The following is a 20092-nucleotide window of genomic DNA, read 5'->3' on the forward strand; positions in this document are numbered from 1 at the left end:
TGATGATGGTAATTTTTGCATTTCCTTTGGAAATCAAGGTCCCAGAATCTGGAGGAAGAAAGAAGAGGCACAGAGTCCATGTTTCTTGAGTTCCCGTGTAAAGTTTCCACAGTCAGTGATGGTTTGGGGTGCCATGTCATCTGCTGGTGTTGGTCCACTGTGTTTTCTGAGGTCCAACGTCAACGCAGCCGTCTACCAGGACATTTTAGAGCATTTCATGCTTCCTGCTGCTGACCAACTTTTATGAAGATGCAGATTTCATTTTCCGACAGGACTTAGCACCTGCACACAGTGCCAAAGCTACCAGTACCTGGTTTAAGGACCATGGTATTCCTGTTCTTAACTGGCCTGCAAACTCACCTGACCTTAACTGACCTTATTGTGAAGCGGAAGATGCATTATGCAAGACACAACAATGCAGAAGAGCTGAAGGCCACTTTCAGAGCAACCAAGGCTCTCATAACACCCGAGCAGTGCCATAGACTAATCGACTCCATGCCACGCCGCATTGCTTCAGTAATACAGGCAAAAGGAGCCCCAACTAAGTATTAAGTGCTGTACATGCTCATACTTTTCAGTTGGCCAGCATTTCTAAAAATCCTTTTTTTGTTGTATTGGTCTTATTCCAATAACATTCTAATTTTCTGAGGTACTGTGGTTTTAATTAGTTGTTGGTTATAATCATTAAATTAAAAGAAATAAACACTTGAAATATATCAATTTCTGTGTAATGAATTAGTATAGTTTTATGACCAGCACCTATGTCAGTCATGCAACTCAGATCTGAGCAAGGCTGTGCCTCAGTGCCCAGTGGTGTCTGAAAAGAGGAAGTGGCTCTCTTCCCATGTCTATGTGGAAGCACGTTGCCTTCACCCTCCCAAGTTGGTGGCTTGTGTACTTGCAAGTGTACTTTCTTTATTTTAAGTTCTTTCATGCATTTTTTTGTATTTGTGCACTTTTATTAAGCATGTTTCCTAATACTAAAAATGTTATGAATCCATTAATCATTGAAGGAATTTTACACTTGGTAGTTAAGTAATCAGCTGCAAGCACCAAGTGCAGTTATTCTGAAGATTTAAACATCAATTTAAACTGATACCAGAATGTCAACATTACAGATCATTTAAAAGAAAATTGTTACAGTGGTGAGACCATGGATTAGTGTGTATTTAGCTAAAATGAAAACAATGAGATTAATTCTTTAATTTAATTTAGACATATACATTTACACATATGAGAACAGTGAAAGCATTTTTAAACAAATTCTTGGTTTATACATATATGTAAAAAGATATGAATCCAAAAGTTTACTGCCAGTAATACTGTAGACACAGAGGTTCAGAAAAATGATACAAGATACAATATTAATTTTGTATAATACATTAAGGAAAATCACAAAAGTCAAAAAAGTCCCAACCCACTCAAGCACTGAAATATAAAAAGGCACACAACAGAATAAGTCCTATTATCAGATTACATAATAGTCAATTAAAGATTGTCAGTTTGCACTTTCAAAAGTAGAGAAAATCCATCCAAAACATCACACAAACACTCATACATAACCTCTAAACTGACTCTATGAGGACTGTCTTCTAAAACTTTAAATCCTTTACTGAGTGGTCCATCCTGATGAATATGGACAAGTACAACATCTTCTGTCCAGCTCTTCTCAGCAAAAATAAGTTACAAATTAGTGTCAGTGGGACAAAAAAAAACCCCACAAAGGAAAGGCCTTCCATATCAATTTAAATATATATTTTTTCTCAGCTGTGGGTATATTTTTACTTGAAATTTCTTTATTTTAATTTTTTTATTTAACTAGTGTCTTGACAACAATCAAGGGGCCATCACAGACTACAGGTTTACATTTTTCCGGTCAATGTATCAGTTGTTGTAAAGGATGGTTCCATAAAGGTGACATAACTGCTTGCTTTTAATTACTGAGACAGAAAAATATATCAATGATTGTCAATTAATGTCAAAGCTAAGGTCAGTATATATATTTTTTTACATTTGCTCACAGCAAAATTAAAATGATCAAATCAAATGAAACTACAATATTAATACAAATGAAAAATGGCCACATAATTTAATATGATCTTCAAAAACAAATACTTAAAATTGACTAATCATCAACCACTCCTCATCCTCTTACAACTCATTCAACATTTTAATATCTCATAACTCATTTTCATTCCAGTCTAATTTTGTGCTCATTTCCTTACTCTCTTTTAAATGCCATCTCACAAGTGTTCAGGACCAGCCTGAGCAAAGTCAGAGGGCACATTTCCATCTCATCCTCAATACTGATCAGCATGTGGTGGACACACCGACACATTCATAAGAAGGCACACAGTTCATCACACCCCACATCAATTATACTGTCAACCAAGACCACACTTTTTACAAAAATAGAAAAAGAATGAAAGCATAAATGATAGTATGGTGATATTGTACTTTGTAACATTAACAACAACGAGCAGCATTGGGTCAGGTAACTAAACGTAAAATACATAAACCATTGTATATTTACTTTTACATAGAGTATCTCAGTATTAAAGATGAAAAGGCTATTTGTCTGATAAGAAAAACTATATATTGTATTTTCTGTATTGCACTTATTCATACCATCACATACATTTTTTTTCTTCTGCCACTCCATTACACCATTTTTCGAAATAATGTTTCGTTACTGCCTTATAAAATAATGTTCGTACTTCAGTCAAAGACTGTTGGTTTATAATACTGTGCAGTTTGTGTGTGTATGCCTGTTACAGTGGTGGAGTAACCACTTTCTCGGAACTACATGAGTGTGAACAATAAATCCCCTGAATCTTAAGACCTCCTTATTCAACTTAATACATTATTTTACAAAAACATGTGAAAGACAAAGCATGATGAAAAACATTCAAGCTGATATGCAGAATAGACCAGGTGCTAATAATAAGCAAATGGACAGGTCCAAATTCTTTGATGCTTAGTACTAATACATGAAGGTAATTGAAAACCAGTTATTACTCTTAAAAGGTAGGTGACATAAGTTTATATCCAAGAAAAGTGTGAGGTGCAGATAAAACCATTCATATTTGAATATATTACATACATAAAGCAAACAAACAAACAAAAAACTTTACCTGTGTCTCTTGTAAGAAGATTTCATGACCCATATTACTGATATCTTTAGGATATTATCTGCTGATGGACGTTTAATAGCATCAAGCATCTAAGTGTTGTATTGCGACTTTCACACCACTAGGGGGTATCACAAAATAATTTTTGAATCATGATGTAGTGTACTTTATGCACATTTTTCTTCACAACAGTGAGATAAATAACCTGAGCCATATCTTAAAGAATGCATATTGTTCCTCTTGTTATTATGCAGGCTCCAAAGAAACGTTTGTTCTAATTGTTAACATGGCTAAACATGGCATATTGCAAACATCTACTGAGGCAGGTGGTCTATATGTGCTAAGAGGCTTTAGATTTAGCGGGATAAGTTAAGGCTTTCACCACTTCCTAGCACCACCACTGCAGGTTCAGCCTTGTATTGCTTCCAGTGTCATGATCACAACTGCTTTTCTGGAATTAGGAATGGCTGTTTTGACTTCACCAGGCAAACAGACACAGAGGCAGCATTTACATCCTGCAACACAGTGGAGCTGTCTCAGCCTACAAAAACAACTGGAGACTCAAGGAATGGGACACAGTATACCATTAGAATGGAGTGTTTTGACAGAGATCCACAGACAGCAGGTCTCTGCTATCTTTAGAATCAGATTCATTAATCCATGTCCCTAGACTACACAACATGCTTTCTTGGTCCCAGATTGCAGTTTAAGTCATGGAGCATATATCCTTGAACATTTGAAGGATCCTGTAATATTGTGTTAGAGCAATAACAGGCATTACAAATGGTGTTTCTTGCTCTTTCCATGCTATCATCTTTTCTTCTTTCCAGCTGTACTGTTACTGCACAAGCTTGAGGAAAAATATGATGACCTGTGAGTTATTTGATGATGTCAACAAAAGGTAATGGTAAAGCAGCATGTGGAACCTCCATCCACATCTTATACATATACAGGCTCACAGCCCTCTCCTTGTTCTTCCTCTTCTTCCTCCTCCTCCTCTTCTTCTTCTTCCTCTTCTGGGCCCACACTGCTTGCTGCACTACTAGCAGGTAGTGCGTGTATCTCTTCAAGGGGTTTAGGATAGCGGAAGGGGCATCCATTATCATCAAAGAACCTACGGAAGGTGAACTCGTAGAAAGCATGTTCAGGGTGCTTGCTGTTGGGAGAGCAAAGTGTATCCCAAGCACGAGTGCTGTCTCCACTATCGCTCCATGCCCCAGTAGCTCCCTCCTCCTCCACGGGGTCAAAGTTGGAGGTATCCATTGGGTGAGCAATCTTAGGCCGGTATGGAGCAGGCTGAGTGCGAAGGTTGCTGGAGAAGTCCACCTGGTTGAAGAAAGGGTGGGCCTTTATCTCCTCAGCACCATTTCCCCCCAGGCGCTCCTCAGCTGAACAGCAGAGGCGTCCAATAATGTCAACAGCCTCTGGACTGAGTTTCACTTGTGGTGGCACCTGCAGCGTGCTCTCCCAGTTGATCACCTAAGAATAATGAGATAATGCCATGTTAAAACTACATGTCATTTAATCCTTAAAATTCAGACTACAAAGCCTAAATCACCAAGTGCCTGCCATCCATATTTACAGACTTTCACTGAGATCCACTCAGACAGATAGAAATCAAAAGATGTTGCTGTGTAAGTTCTAATTAAGAAGTCCTAAAGCAGCACTGCAGCTGCCCCACATCTAGATCAGATTTTTCTACTGAAAGCATTAATACTCGCAGTATTCTTCAGATTGACTGTTTAAACATGCGTATTTACTGCATACAACACAGCTTAGGAAAGTCATATCATATTTTGTCTGATGATCAGCATAGCCTGACTGATAACCACTTACTCAACATTAAACAGTCATGGCCCTTAAGTCATGCGGCACAATATCAAAGACAAGATATGTTTTTATATATATATTATATTTATATATTATATATTTATATATATTATATATATATATTATATTTATATATATATTATGATATTTTGCTGACCTTGATTTGTGTCTCTGTAGGAGTTGGAGCAAGGAAGGGGGGCTGGCCCACCAGCATCTCAAACAAAATCACTCCCACACTCCACCAGTCACACAGCTGGGTGTATCCTATATACAAATAAAATGATGTTACACACATTTCTCCCAAACTAATCACTGGATAAGACGAACAGTAACAATATTAAATTACAATTTTATAAAAGACAATTTTTTTTACCTTTACGCAGTAAGACTTCAGGGGCAATGTAGTTCGGAGTGCCCACCAGGGAGTGTGCAAGACAGCGTTGATGCTGACGTGTCGCCCGCTGTTCCAGTGTAATCAACCTGTCACCACAGCGACAGTTAGACACATCATCCCAGAAGTCACTTGGTTCCATACTATCCTGCCGAATATGGTTCCCTGTAGATGATGACAAGGAAAATAAATAAAAATAAGACAAGCAGTGAACAATTAGTTTTTTTGTAAACTAGAAAACAAATCAGCCTGGCCACTTTATAAGGACTGCAGACTGGATTACAAAAAAACACCATCTATTCGCTGTCAATCTCACCTTTCTGGTAATACTTTGAATTGTGTGTCCATCGGAATCCTGTGCACAAGCCAAAATCAGTCAGCTTGATATGTCCATCCAGGTCAATGAGGATGTTGTCAGGCTTGATATCTCTATGGATGAAGCCCATCTTATGCACGCTCTCAATGGCTAGCGTGAGTTCAGCCACATAGAACCTGGCTAGTGGCTCGGGAAAAACTCCCATACGAATAAGTAGACTCATCATGTCTCCCCCAGGAATGTAGTCCATGACAAAATACAAGTTGTCCCGGTCCTGAAATGAGTAGTATAGACGAACAACCCACTCATTATCAGCCTCCGCCAAGATATCTCGTTCTGCTTTAACATGGGCCACCTGGTTCCTGTTCAGGACATCTTTTTTTCTGAGAGTCTTCATAGCATACAGAGCTCCTGTGTCTACCTTACGGGTCAGACACACCTCACCAAATGCTCCAATACCAAGAGTTTTAATTTTCACAAACATAGACTTATCCATTTTGGCACGACGCAGGCGGTTGTAGTTGGACTCCTTCTGGTTTAGCATTTTTCTCATCTGCTCCTGCTCTGCTTCTGAAAGACCAGCCTAGGAAAGGAGACAATAAAAAGAACAATGTGAGAAAACATAAAATATTGAGTTAATTCATTACATGATTTGCCCAAAATTAAATTTCCAAAGTAGCTTTGCTATTTTATGTCTAAGAAATAGAAGAATCTCACACCTTGGACATCTCTTGCTCCAGCTGCAGTCTGCGACTGAGCTTCTGTTGGTAGGTCTTCATAATATTTTCCACATGCTGCTCCATGTAAAACTTGAAGGCAAATGGAGAATAGCTCTTAATACGTGACTCCCTCTTCTCCTCATCACGCGCATTTTTTCGCACCGGTACAGGTGAGGTCTGAATTTGTTTCTTATCTTTCATAGCCTTCTCTCCTTTTCCTGGCTTAGATTTTTCTTTGGTGACAGACTCTTCTTGCTTTCCTGCTGCAGCATTTGGCAAAGGCCTGACTTGACCACTGTGGTCTGAAGATCCAGCTATGGCTCCACCTTCCAAAGGTGCTGTTTCTGGCCCTACTGTGGCTCCAGACATGAGCAGCGTTTTGGGGTAAGGTGGTGGTGGACACCGGGGCTCTTGGGTGGTTTCCAAAGTAAAGCTTTCATCGGGTAAGTAGCCATGAGTCTCTGTAGCATCCTGGGCTTGTGCGGTTAGCCAGCCTGGGTGACAAGGTCCCACTGCTGTCTTGGGCTCTGGCCTCAAAACTCTCATGCTCTTAACAGGCTGCTGGATTGGCGGAGATGTCACTGCAGTGATGGTATTTGGTGGGCCCATGGCAGACTCCTGTTTATTAGTTACATTTGTTGCAGGGGGCATTGCTTGCCTTACATTGACCTTTTGGTGGTTATTGAAAGAGTTGGTCCTGCTGGGGACACGCACCTCCCCCCTGAAGGGCCCCTGTGTCTGCCTGGCTGGAAGAGCTGCCTCTGGACCCTGTGCTCCTGCCCAGTGGTGATCATACAGGTCAAGGTTCAAGCTAGCCCTGGAAGGTGTAAGAAGACTTTGGGGGATATCTGAGAACTCTGCACCTATGGCTGCTGCAGCAGCTCCTCCAGGGGAGCGTGACATCATGTGAACCTGGTGTGATGTCGGACTAGCCTGACGGGGATGTGAGTGAGGAGCTAAGTAAAGGTTCGGAGGGTAACCACCACCATTTTGGCCCATTGCCCCTTTGCCTTGCATATTGACGTAGTTGTCTGGTGTCAGAGGAGGCATCTTGTTCTGGAAAGAAGCACTCCGCTTGACACTATAGCTGCTTGACTCCATTATATGTGGTCTGTAGTCAAAATGGGTGGCAGGGCCCCCTGGTGACTGGGTCTGAAGCTGCATGGGTGGACCCGGCACACTGTAGCCGATCATGGCCTGATCCATGCCCCCTGCATAACCTTTCTGCTGACCAGGGCCAGAGGGGTACATGGGTGTTCCTTGGGCATTTTGAGGAGCCATGCCTGAAGAATAGGCACCCATACTGGGGGGGCGACCCATTGGGTTTCCCATTGCAGGACCTGGTGCTGAGCTAGCTGGCGGCATCATGTAGTTCATTACTGTCGGACCACCAATGTAAGGACGGGCCATCTCTCCCTCTACCCCATATCCAGCACCCTCATACAGTGGTGTTCCCATCTGGTGGTAAGGAGGCACTGCACCTTCACTGGTGGCCTCCATTGCTGGTCTGTGGTCCATTGAACTTGGCATGCCACCCTTACCTATAAAGGTAGAAAGGATCCAATCCACACTATGTATTATATCAAAAAATTATGAATTATTATATATATATATATATATATATATATATATATATATATATATATATATATATATATATATTTTTTTTTTTTTCCCCATAATTTATAAATATATATTTATAATAAATATAGGATATACTTCAATTACCTGGAGAAGTTTGTTAATGACACGTACAATCTGCTCATTACGTGGGTCCAGGTAGCCCATCTTACTGATATACTCCAGTGCTGCCTCTATATTGCGACTGCCAGTTTGTTTCAATGCACGTATGGCCATTTCCTGTTTTGCATAAAACATATATTTCTGTTATAATTAGACATATGATATATTCTGTTATATTACTTTTCTTAAGCATTTATTCTGTGTTTATTTATACTGCACACATGCACACACACACCTTTACGCATCCACACCACATCCACCGACATCTCACACACACACACACGCACTCACAACACCCCAAATATCAACCCATCCATTCACCGACATAACCCCACCCACATACACACACGCCACACCCCACATATCCACCCATCCATCCACTGACATAACCCCACCCACACATACACACACACACACACTATAACATTCCATGCACCTGCTTCCTCTGTAGGTCATGGACCAGCTCCTTCCTGTGCCAGCACACAAACAAAAGCGAGCTCCTCATAGATTATATTGTGATTTAAATCCAACATGCATTATAACAGTCACAATAGTGATGTATATAGACACACCATTTAACCTTCAGCACATTTATTTGCTAACAGAAGTGCATCACGAAACAAGCAATTTAAAAACTAGATTTAAGACACCCAGCTGCAGAGTAAATTATACCTGTTAAATACTGTAACTTAAGTACTCTAAATAAAAAACAACTCTGCAACCCACACCTATATGAGGAAACCCCAAATGGCATATGATCTCATTCAGAAGACATTCTGTCTAAACCTCACTCTACCATCCTCACCCTGCCTCTTGTGGCCTGAAATGATTTTGCACATGGAATGTCACAGAAAAGTGTGTGTGTGTGTGTGATGGGGGGTTGTTGGGTTCTTTGTGCTTGATTTTAAGATCTTTATTTCACAAGAGGAATCTTTCAAGACAACTATAAAATATTCCATAAATTCAGGGCTGCTGCAAAAGAAGAATGGGAGGAAGAAATTAAATAATGTCACTACAAGAGCAACTGAAGGGATATTAGACACTTTTGAACTGAAATATGTCACTGCCACAAAAATTCTGATCAAGAGCACCTCTGGTTTGTGCGTAAATGTGCAAGTTGTGTGATTCACACTAGTGATCCAGGCACACATAAAGCTATTGTCACAGCTCTGACATTCAGTGGAAATAAACAAGAAAATCCGTCTCTATTGTTTTAAAAGCTTCAGGTTATGTTATAAATTTATGTTATAAATTCCAGTGTTGCCCACTCAGAATGAGTCGTGCCTGCTGTTCCCCCAGAGATTTAAAAGCACTGTTCAAAAACACACGCTAAAACTTAAAGAGGGGTTGGATTTGGTTTGACCGACAGAGTAACAGCCCTGACCTTCGCTGTCATAGCGACAGATGTTCAGGACATTCCACAAACCAAGAAGAAACAAATTCCACTTATGTAAAATTCTGTGTGAATACAGCACTGTGCAAAAGTCTGAGACCAATGAAAATGTACTAAATATATATTTTTTTTAAAAAAATCACAAAATGTTCTACAACAAAAATCTATTTAAAAAATACGGCACTTCTTTCACTCTTTATTTTTTTATGACATCTCTTAAAATATTTTCCCAAATTCCCAAGATCAATCACAGAGGTTGAATTATGAGTCTCCCAAACCATGGAATCTTGAACACAATTTTAGACACATTTCAAATTTAGAAGACTTAAAATAGCAGTTGGGTGCAGACAACTAAATAATGTTAAATATAAGTTATTTGTTCCTGATGTAAAAAGAAAATAACTAATTAAATCAACCGTTGTGACTCCAACCCCCCCATTTATCTTCACTTTTCTACCTATTAAAACTTTTCATTAATATTCTACATTAACTTCAATTCAGGTCAAATCTGTCTTGTAATGCAATGATGGTCTTCTCTCTCTCTCTCTCTCTCTCTCTCTCTCTCTCTCTCTCACACACACACACACACACCCCCACCCCCAGGGTAAGCAAATAAAAGGGTATTTAATAGAACAAATTTTCACCTTGACTTGCGTGACATAACTATTGCTGGATTTACTCTGCTTTGAGTCAGTTTGTTTTCACTTTGACCTGATTCTGAATCACATTCCTCCATAGAATGTGGAAATGAAAGCCATATGGAGGATCTTCAGAGATGTGTGCAGATAGATGCACAGAAAAATGAACACAATAAGAAGTGAAAAAAGGGCAACTTAAGCCCAAGCTTAAGCTCAGGGAGATTCCTATTTGACAGCCCTGAACTCTGGGCTTAAGTTAACTGGCTAAATGAGAAAGGGTAAATTTGTCATTTCATGCTACACTTCATGCTAAATAAACAAACAAACAGAGCAAACATGTCATAATCCATCTGCATTAGGCTGAGTGTCAGGAGGGAGTAAGATGGGATTTGAAGTGCTCTTCATCTCCTCCCTTGACCCCCTCCTCCTCACCCAGCAAAACATTTCCTCCTTAAAGGTGATTATGTAACCCGCCACCACATCGCTGTGTAACTCATGGAGCAAGGAGCCATGATAAAGATCAGACTCGGGCCAAACAAGCCCAGGAAAGGACCCGGGGCAATACTTTATGAGCCGGTCATTACTTTCTGAAAATGTGCAGGAGAAAACAAATAAAACTGGGTCATAAACAGGGAAAAAACTAAAACTAAAGACTAAATATACAAAGTCACACACATGTCACATAATGGCCATTAATAATTAAACATTTTATATGCATGTTCTATATTAACTGATAAGACAGACATGTAAGTAGTACACTAAAATGCCATCAATCATTGATTAACCCCTTTAACGCCTGTGTCTGTATGTGGACCTCAATTCCATCCACTCATAACATAACCACTGTACTTTGATGTCCAATTAAAAACATGTATCCCTTTAGTTTAGTTTATTATATCATTTGAGAACAGCAGCTATCCTTCACATCATGTGAAGGGACCAATAGAAGTGATCCCAAATCACTTGAAATTAAATCTTTGAATACATAAAATAATCAATACAATTGGGATTCTTATATAAAATGAACTGATTAAGCCTAAGATTGAAAGGGTTAAAACCATTAAAAAATGCAGACACAGACACAGGGACAAAAAGTGAATGTTGTCCTAGGCGACTGTGTGTCACACCCACTGGGGAAACTGTTCCAGACAGCTGCAATTGAATGAAGATACTTCCTGTGTGTGTCCAAACTGTCCCAATTCATCCTTACCCACACACTGGGAGGACACTTAAGTCAGTCATCTTCCAGGAAGAATAACACCAAGACATTTCTGAATGATCACTAAACAAACAACAGTATCTAAATATCAGATTTTTAAATCCTCAGCAAAAAGGGATCTCGCTACATCAATTTTAAACTTCAAGAAACAACAAGTAGTTCAAGCCTTCTCTACAAAATCTATTCATTTGTAATTAAATAGCCTATAAGACTAGAGTATGTAACCTGCCAATGCAAAATGCTAGAGACCACTCCTCATTAATTTCAGTGGTTTCCCTGGTAGGCCACTGCCTTGCACATTTGTAGAGTTTTCTGAGCCCTCAACACACCTTAAGCAATAATGAGCTAATAAACGACTCATGTAGCTGAAGTGAATCTAAATATGATAGAGTGAGGAGGAAACTACAACATGAAGGGCACTGACACGCCAGGACCCGTATTGAAAACCACTGATTTAATTAAACAACCCAAAATTCAAGATAAAAATAGGAAACATGTATTTAACATATTAATCAACATACAATTTTTTAATGCCCATTATTTCAGTGTGATTTTAGAAAATGTGTTTTAATGCTTAAAATATGCCACAGAAGCTTTTACCAATGTTACATTCAATTATTATTTTTTAAAATTGTACTAATCCAAAACACTGAACTGTTGCCAACTCAGAACCCCTGATGGCACCATTCTGGCATCACCACACAACATTAAAAAAAAAATCAGTCACAAAGAGGTTCACTTCAGACTATAACACTAATGATAATTTGTTTCACCAGTGGGAAAATGAAAAAAAGACCCATTGCAGTCTCCATTTAGCCATGTCAAAAAGCCTGACACACAGGCAGTTCGGCTCCCTCAGGCTAGGCCTCATAATTCCACTGTGCAGTGGTGGATTTCTCAGTGGTGTTGTGCATGGGCTTGAGCATAGCATTCCTCACATGCCTCACAATCACAGGGCTGCTCTCAGGCCTGTAGTCCCACTTTGGATGCATAGCCTCAATGCTGAGCAATGTCATACCAAGCTGCTCATGGGCCTGCTTCAGAAAGTCTAATATACAGCATAAGGCAAAACATAAACTGCTAAAAAACAAATTCAGGGCAGAACACAGGCCCTCCAGTCAAATCTATATGTTTACTAAACAATACAAATATATCACTACATCTAAAACTCAAAATATATCTGAATGTTTTTGTTATTTGGGGGGAAAGGTGACTGGCTTCACTTCCTGTCTGAAACATTCCTTATCCCTTGTCTTTTCCCTGGGGTGGAGATGTTCCATAAGACACCAAAAGAAAAGAAATGTGAGATTTATAATTAAATCTCACCGCCATTCCAAAATTTTTGTATTTATTATATAACCATTTCAAACTTGGCAAAGAGCAGATTCATTGCACTGAAAGTCAATTTCATCTTACAAATTAAAAACAAAAAGAATAGCACAGCTTTCTACACATGTATGATTTTACAGACATAGATTTAAGTTGTATTTTATATTAATTATGGGCAGACAAAGAGTCTAAATGCTGAAAGAAAGCATCCATAACATAAGTAGCTTATCTTTCTGGAATGTCACTAGTGTACACACATTCCTCAAAAAGAAAATACTTGCCATCACGCTTAGCTGAACATTAAGGAGTTTTTACTTTAAGAAGATCTTCCTCCATGGGAGGAAACTGGAGCACCCGGAGGAAACCCACATGGACATGGGGAGAAGACACTAAACCAGATCCCTGAAGCTGTGTGACTGCGACACTACCTGCTGCACCACTATGCCACCCCGTACTACAATATTCATTCATTGATTCATTTTTCATTCATTATCTGTAACCGCTTATCCAGTTCAGGGTCGCGGTGGGTCCAGAGCCTACCTGGAATCATTGGGCACAAGGCGAGAATACACCCTGGAGGGGGTGCCAGTCCTTCACAGGGCAACACACACACACCTACGGACAATTTTTTTTTTGAGTCGCCAATCCACCTATCAACGTGTGTTTTTGGACTGTGGGAGGAAACCAGAGCACCCAGAGGAAACCCACGCGGACACGGGGAGAACACACCAACTCCTCACAGACAGTCACCCGGAGCGGGACTCGAACCCACAACCTCCAGGTCCCTGGAGCTGTGTGACTGCGACACTACCTGCTGCACCACCATGCCGCTACAATATTCATGTTTAATTTAATTTTCTTCTTTTTATTTAGAAATTTCTTTTTGTTTTATTCTGGTTCACTATGTACTTTCATGATAAATAAAGACATAAGTGCATATGTACATCTTACCTGATCGCATCCAGCTTTGACTAGCTCTTGCAGCATCTGCCTGTTAACCTCTCCGTTGGAGTGCGCTGAGCTGGATGCTGAACTTGACTCAAAAGGCATCAAAGACTTGCGAATTTCTCGCAGAGCATTCTGGTAGTTGTTGAACTTCTGTGGCTGCCGGAGCTGCTGCTGTCTGCCTGCCTGGTCTTTACCCTTACATTCTCCACCTCTGCCCCCTTCTCCTCTAGAGCTACTGCCATGCAATGCCTGGCTCACCAGTTTAGCTGGCTGCTTCAGTCCCTCTTTGATTTCCTGCAGGCGCTGACGCGTGTTGCCCATGTATGGGGCAGCAGGAAAGGTTTTGGGCCTCATGGATGAACCTGGTCAACTGGGTAGCTAACACTGACTCAAAATCAATTACCAATACTGCATTAAGGAAATTTACTCAGAACTAACTCACTTAACACATCCCAAGTGTATGACAAGAGCTCAACAATAAATAAAACAAATGTTTTATACCCCTATACAATCACAAAAACACAACACATGCAAGGCTCAGCAATGAATAGGTCTGAACTAAATAGATAAGGCTCTGCAGTGGGCCAGATCTGGTGGAAGATTGGGATTCTTTTAGGAAATGTTTGCTTCTTTATTCTCCTGCTATGACTCCAATAGGATCAAATTGCCAATTTTTTTGGGGTCATACTCCCCTTCCTCCACAACATACACGTGGGCTGGTTCCATTCTGATCTTATCTGCATTGTTGCCTGGGGGAACAGAGAAGTAGAAATGAGTAAAATCTCACCATGTGTTGTACAGTACATGTCAAACTCCTGCATTCCCAGGCAATTACCATTTTATGCATCACATTCAGTTGAGCTCACTGAGCAATAATATCAACATATCTCCACAAAATACATCATCATAAATACTGAAGAAAGTGACTAGTTAAAAGACAAATTTAAGTATATGTGATTTTCTTTTTTCTTGTGGATACGTTCAGTGTGTAAAACACCCAAAGTGAGAAACTGGCACCTTAGCACTGGTTTACTTCAAAGGGCATTATGTGCATTCCAACACTGCTCTGCTACTCTCCCAAGGTGGAGGACAGGAGGATAAGGGGAAGAGGCACATGTCATTCTGACGCAAGCAGAGCTTCAAGCTGAGATAGAGATAGAAAGAGATAAACTATTGTCATTATTCTTAGTTTAAACAATGAAAATCACCTACATTATATATATGATTAATTAATATATTACCTTTACATATATATATATATAACAAAATATAAAATACCAATCAGCCATAACATTATGACCACCTTCTAGTGTCTACACTTACTGCTGTCCATGCTATCAATTCCACTGACTCCACTGGAGCACAGATTTGTCTAATCCACACATACAAATGCAAAACCACACTGTAGTGCTAAGAAATATCCACCATCCAAATCCTACATGCTCTGTAGTGGTCCTTTCAGAGTCCAGACCATAGAAGAACAAGGTGAAAGGGGAAAACAAAGTATGCCGAGTAATGTGTGATCTGCAGTCTGCATGGTGGTCTACACACTTTAACAACTACAGAGTTCTCATGTGTGGTCTGCTGAGCTGAGAAGCTGATCAGTGAGTGTAGAAACAAGGTCATGTTCATAATGTTATGGCTGATTGGCAGGTATGTGGAGTAATATTCAGCTTAAATTTGTTTAATTACTTATAAACAAAAACAAAATTTGTGGATCAAAGGTTTTCTTTATAATAAAACATTATTCACTGCATTATTGTGATTGAGTGGTAAACAAACATGAAAGCAACATGAAAGCATGCTATCAAAATTACTGTAGCACAGCAGGATTAAAAATCACTGATTAAATACTGTAAACAACAATGCAATATAGAAAACGTAGTCCCATCATTGTCTTGATTCAGACATTTGGTGAACAACCCTAGGGATGTGAAAACAAAAAATGAATGATATTGTGAGCACAAACAGGTTTTGACACAAGCGTGATGGTGGTGCCTTGCTCCTGGATACAAGCACATTGCTCAATCTCCAGGATCTTTATCCTAAGCTCCCATTCTTGTGATGCTTCCAGCATAGGGTCCGAGCACAAAGCATTCCATTCCACAAGTAACAACATGAAAACCATTTCATCACTAGACCAGCATCCCAAAATAAACCAATAAATACACTTCAGAGATACCTCAATTACAAGAAAGTGTACAAACCTTCATTCCTTCATTTTTCAAATACCAACATTTCTGCCATACTGCAGCTTGTCCAAAAGGTTCATCTTGATCACATATCAAGTAGGTATGGCACCTGTGAATCTCCTCCTAACTTGAAGTTGACCAGATAATAAATTAGACTCCTGTATTCTAAGGGTTTCCATGTGAACTCAGCCTTAAAACACAGTGAAACTAACATCTTACAACTTCAATAAAAACCTGCACAATGTCCTGCACAATGCTCCTCCAAAAGTAGGTAAATCTAGGCTGGACAGTAGACAGTACTTATGGGCATGACTTCTATTTTCTAAATGTGTCAGACTTAAAATTTTGAATAAATGTTCTCTCAGTCATTACATGTACAACCAGTGTAGTTTGTCCAGAAAAAAAAAAAGATTTTTGCAAGAGCTCAAATTCCCATAGTATGCATGTATCTGTTACAGTTAAATGTCTCAAGGTTTTAGGTTTAAAAATATACAATTAAGTACTTAAGTGTTATCATATATTAACATATTCATGTAATTCCCCAGAACACAAAACATCTTGTATGCTAAGAATTTTCTGCTGGATTACAGTTAGATGAAACTTCATTGTCATCATGATAAATGATATTAATATCCTCAGATCACAACAAGAAATTTGAAAACAAAAATTTATCAGAAAATAGCATTTAAATATTTGAGTTAGTCTTGTATGGTCAATTTTAAAAGAAACAAAGCTGAACAAAGTAGAATCAGTCATGCCATCTGATAACAGAACCTACACCAATTAACCATAACATTAAAAGTTTCTTCAAACATAGTGCAATTTATCAGCTCCAGATTCCATATACAGACCACATATAGTCCATCTGTCGCTCTGCACATTGGAATAGCCACATTCACCCTGTTCTTCTGTGTTCAAGACACTTGCACCACAGAGCAAGCGTTATTCGGATGGTGGTTTAAGCAGTGCTACAGGGACCCTGATGTGGTGCTGTGTGGTCCTCTGTAGCACTGGTATAAGTGGATCAGACACAGCAGTGCTGCTGGACTTTTAAACCCCTTAATTTCATTGCTGGACTGAGTATAGTCCATTAAACAAATATATACAACCAAAAGCCTTGTCCACTGACAAAGGAGTATGGTTTTCACAGTCCAGGTGTGCCTCTGCCCTGCACATTGTAGTTTTCAACTCACTCCATCACAACCACTTCAACTTTAGAAGCGGATGTTAATTAGCTCATTTGTTAGGCTCTATTAGGTGTTTTGTGTCCAGAGGAATCTCTAAAAATATGCAGGCCAGTGGCCCACTAGGACCAGGATTTAGAAATTCGCATCACAAAATAAACCAAGAAATACACTTCAGAGATAAGTCAATTGCAAGAATGTGGACATCTACAAGGTGAACCAAGGGTGTTAGGTGTGTCTAATAGACTAGACAGCGATTGAGCATTGTGGTTAAAACTTGAGCAGCTCTGATGGGTCTGATCCCCTTATAAACAATAACACCCCACTACCAATTCCTTGTCATTGTAGTCCTGAGGAGGGTCCACCACCCACACAATACTTGCCCTCTGGTGGTCTTATGGGACACCTGACCATTGAAGAAGAGGGTGAAAAGTTGACAAAGTACGTAAAGCAATAAATGGACTACAGTCTGTAATTGTAGAATTACAAATTGCACTTGAATGGTAATTGATGATAATAATATGGACAATTAATGTAGAAACAATGAGTCAATATTAATGCCATGTATATTTAATACATTATTTAATACATACATTTTATTTATATATTTAACTCTATATTTCACATTTCAGTTATTTTGTCATGCCAGAGCTGACATCAGTTTCATGAAGAAACAAATCATAATATATAAGATTCTCCAACAAAACTAAGACTAAGAATATTTATCTTGATACTATTTAGGTCATTCTGTTAATCTTGTAAGATGACATGACATACTCCATGAATTCTGTTTTGCAATATTAACTGTCAGGAGATTACAGATAAAATGAGGGTTTATGTAGAAGACCTAATCCATAGCCTGTGTGTTATTTCTATTTCTATTATTATTATTATTATTATTATTATTATACTATTTTAATTTATATTGCTGTTTTTAATATAAGTATATAAAATAGAAGAATTTCATGGTAGCATGTCTTAGATTTACAATAGTCTCTTTTTATTTGCAGTATCCCAACTAACCTAATTTAAAATTCGCAGTTCACTTACAAGAAAATGTGGACCAAAAAATCTGATTAATTCAGGAAACACAAGCATTTAAAGCAAATTAAACAATTACTTCACATGATACAAGACATTAGTTTGCAGGAAATTACATTAGTATATCTAAACTGATTACATATACATTCGTATATACATTAGTCTATCTAAACCAAACTTAAATGAGTGCGTTAAAAAATTCAGTATTCTTAATGGGCACAGACAGGAATTCCTAAGTCAAAAACCTCAAACGAGAGAGATGTTTTTATTACATCACAACTACAGCCAGCGCTGCTCTTTAATGATCCCCCAACATTAACCATACTTTAATGGTTTAAGAGTCGGGGAGTGGGGGTTAAAGATCTTAACCTTCAGCCTAAACTACCTTTATGTGTGAGAATGGAGACAGGAAAAGCGCAGATAGGACGGGGAGAGGGGAGTAAAAGAGAAGAGTGGAGACCTCAGATCCGCTGAAGCAGCTCCGCATTCCAGCGCAGGGAGAAACTACAGCTCACAAACACAGAGCAATGTGTAAACGCCAGTCCTACACAAGACACGACGGAGACGACGACAAAAATACACACCAACTATATCGTCTCCTTTGGCTTTTCTTTTCCCCAGCTCAAAGTCACCAAGCTTATGAAGTACTTACCATGCGATAGAAAAGTAAATCCTTGTCCACGGGGAAAAAAAGTAGAAGTTATGGACTTCTTAACATTAGTTAAGACACAGCTGACTCGTCTCATGAAAAGCTCATTTTAAATATACTGAGGTCGTCCTCCATTTTCTTGGTCCTCTCGGCAGATTTAGAAATGCAGTACAAAGTTGGACACTTACTGCATTGTTAACATTCCACAAGAGTCACGTGACCAGCCGACGCACGTCAGCACTGCACACAGCCTGGGCGGGGCTTCCTTCATTTACAACATTATTAAAACTCTACTCAATCACAACTGAACACTGTTAAGCCATAGTCAACCCTATTAAACCTCTACTCAACCGTTACTCAACACTGTTCAGCCATACTCAACATTGTTCAGCCTCAATACTAAACCTCTACTCAACCACTCAACACTCCTTATACTCAGTACTATATTAAACCTCTACTCAAAACTGTTAACCATACTCAACACAATAAAACCTCTACTTAACCACTACTCTGCACTGTTAACCATTCTCAACACTAATATACTTCTACATAACCATTACTCAACAGAGTTCAGCCATAATGAGTACTAAATCTCTACTCAGCCTCTATTTACCACATTTCAACAATATTCATTGTCAGCACTATTTAGCAGCACTGCAATTTAGTCAGAATAAAACCAACAAAGACAGCAAAATGTACTCATGTTCCTCCTTAGCCTGACTAGGTCATTCATATTGGGTGTTACCATTTACCATACTACACATATTCCCAGTTCCATTCTTGGAGTAACGTTAGCCCCTGCCCTGTGTGGTTTCCCGACGCTAACACACCCACTTCAACTCAGGAAGGATCTGTTGATTTGTTTAATGAAATCTTTTGGAGACAGAAAAACAATAAAATGTACAGAGCCATGGCTATTTAAAGTCTACAAGGTAATTGTTACTTTAGTCATATTTAAAGAACACAAATTATGTTGTTTTATTTTTCCAGATACAGTCACAAAAGTGGCTTTCCTATGGTTCTACATAATTTCAGATGTAAAGTTAGAATCTTAGTTGTAGACACAGAGAAATTATTAAAATAAATTAACAAGAGAGCTCCAGCTGCCTGAGAAGATATAGTTCAACAAAACAATGGAACTTTGAGATTCTCACCCCAATGCAGTAATAAGCATACATTTCACACTACATGCATTTATTTCCAGAATATAATAACAATTAACAGATGTAATTAAATGATTTGTAAATCCAAGGCCAAAAATCTTCAGGAATTATCAGTTTTTTAACCTGATAATAAATTGATTTCAGGATTGTAATATTCGGAACATATATCTGAAAAATATATCAGTTTCTTTTGACTCTACAGGATC

At 39.0% G+C, this 20092-nt stretch overlaps 1 protein-coding gene across 1 annotated transcript; it reads right to left on the reverse strand.

Annotated features, from left to right (window-relative positions):
* Positions 1–1225: 1225 nt before the first annotated feature.
* On the reverse strand, positions 1226–18564 carry lats2 (large tumor suppressor kinase 2). Its single transcript, XM_066686190.1, is given in 10 exon segments — positions 1226–4610; positions 5119–5225; positions 5335–5517; positions 5669–6251; positions 6388–7928; positions 8116–8130; positions 8133–8247; positions 13661–14406; positions 14675–14801; positions 18535–18564. Coding segments are annotated over 8 exon segments (3435 nt in total). The 5' UTR covers positions 14012–14406; positions 14675–14801; positions 18535–18564; the 3' UTR covers positions 1226–4070.
* Between the last annotated feature and the right edge of the window lie 1528 nt (positions 18565–20092).

This window comes from Hoplias malabaricus, chromosome 12 (genome assembly GCF_029633855.1).
Source record: "Hoplias malabaricus isolate fHopMal1 chromosome 12, fHopMal1.hap1, whole genome shotgun sequence".
Classification (NCBI taxonomy): Eukaryota; Metazoa; Chordata; class Actinopteri; order Characiformes; family Erythrinidae; genus Hoplias; species Hoplias malabaricus.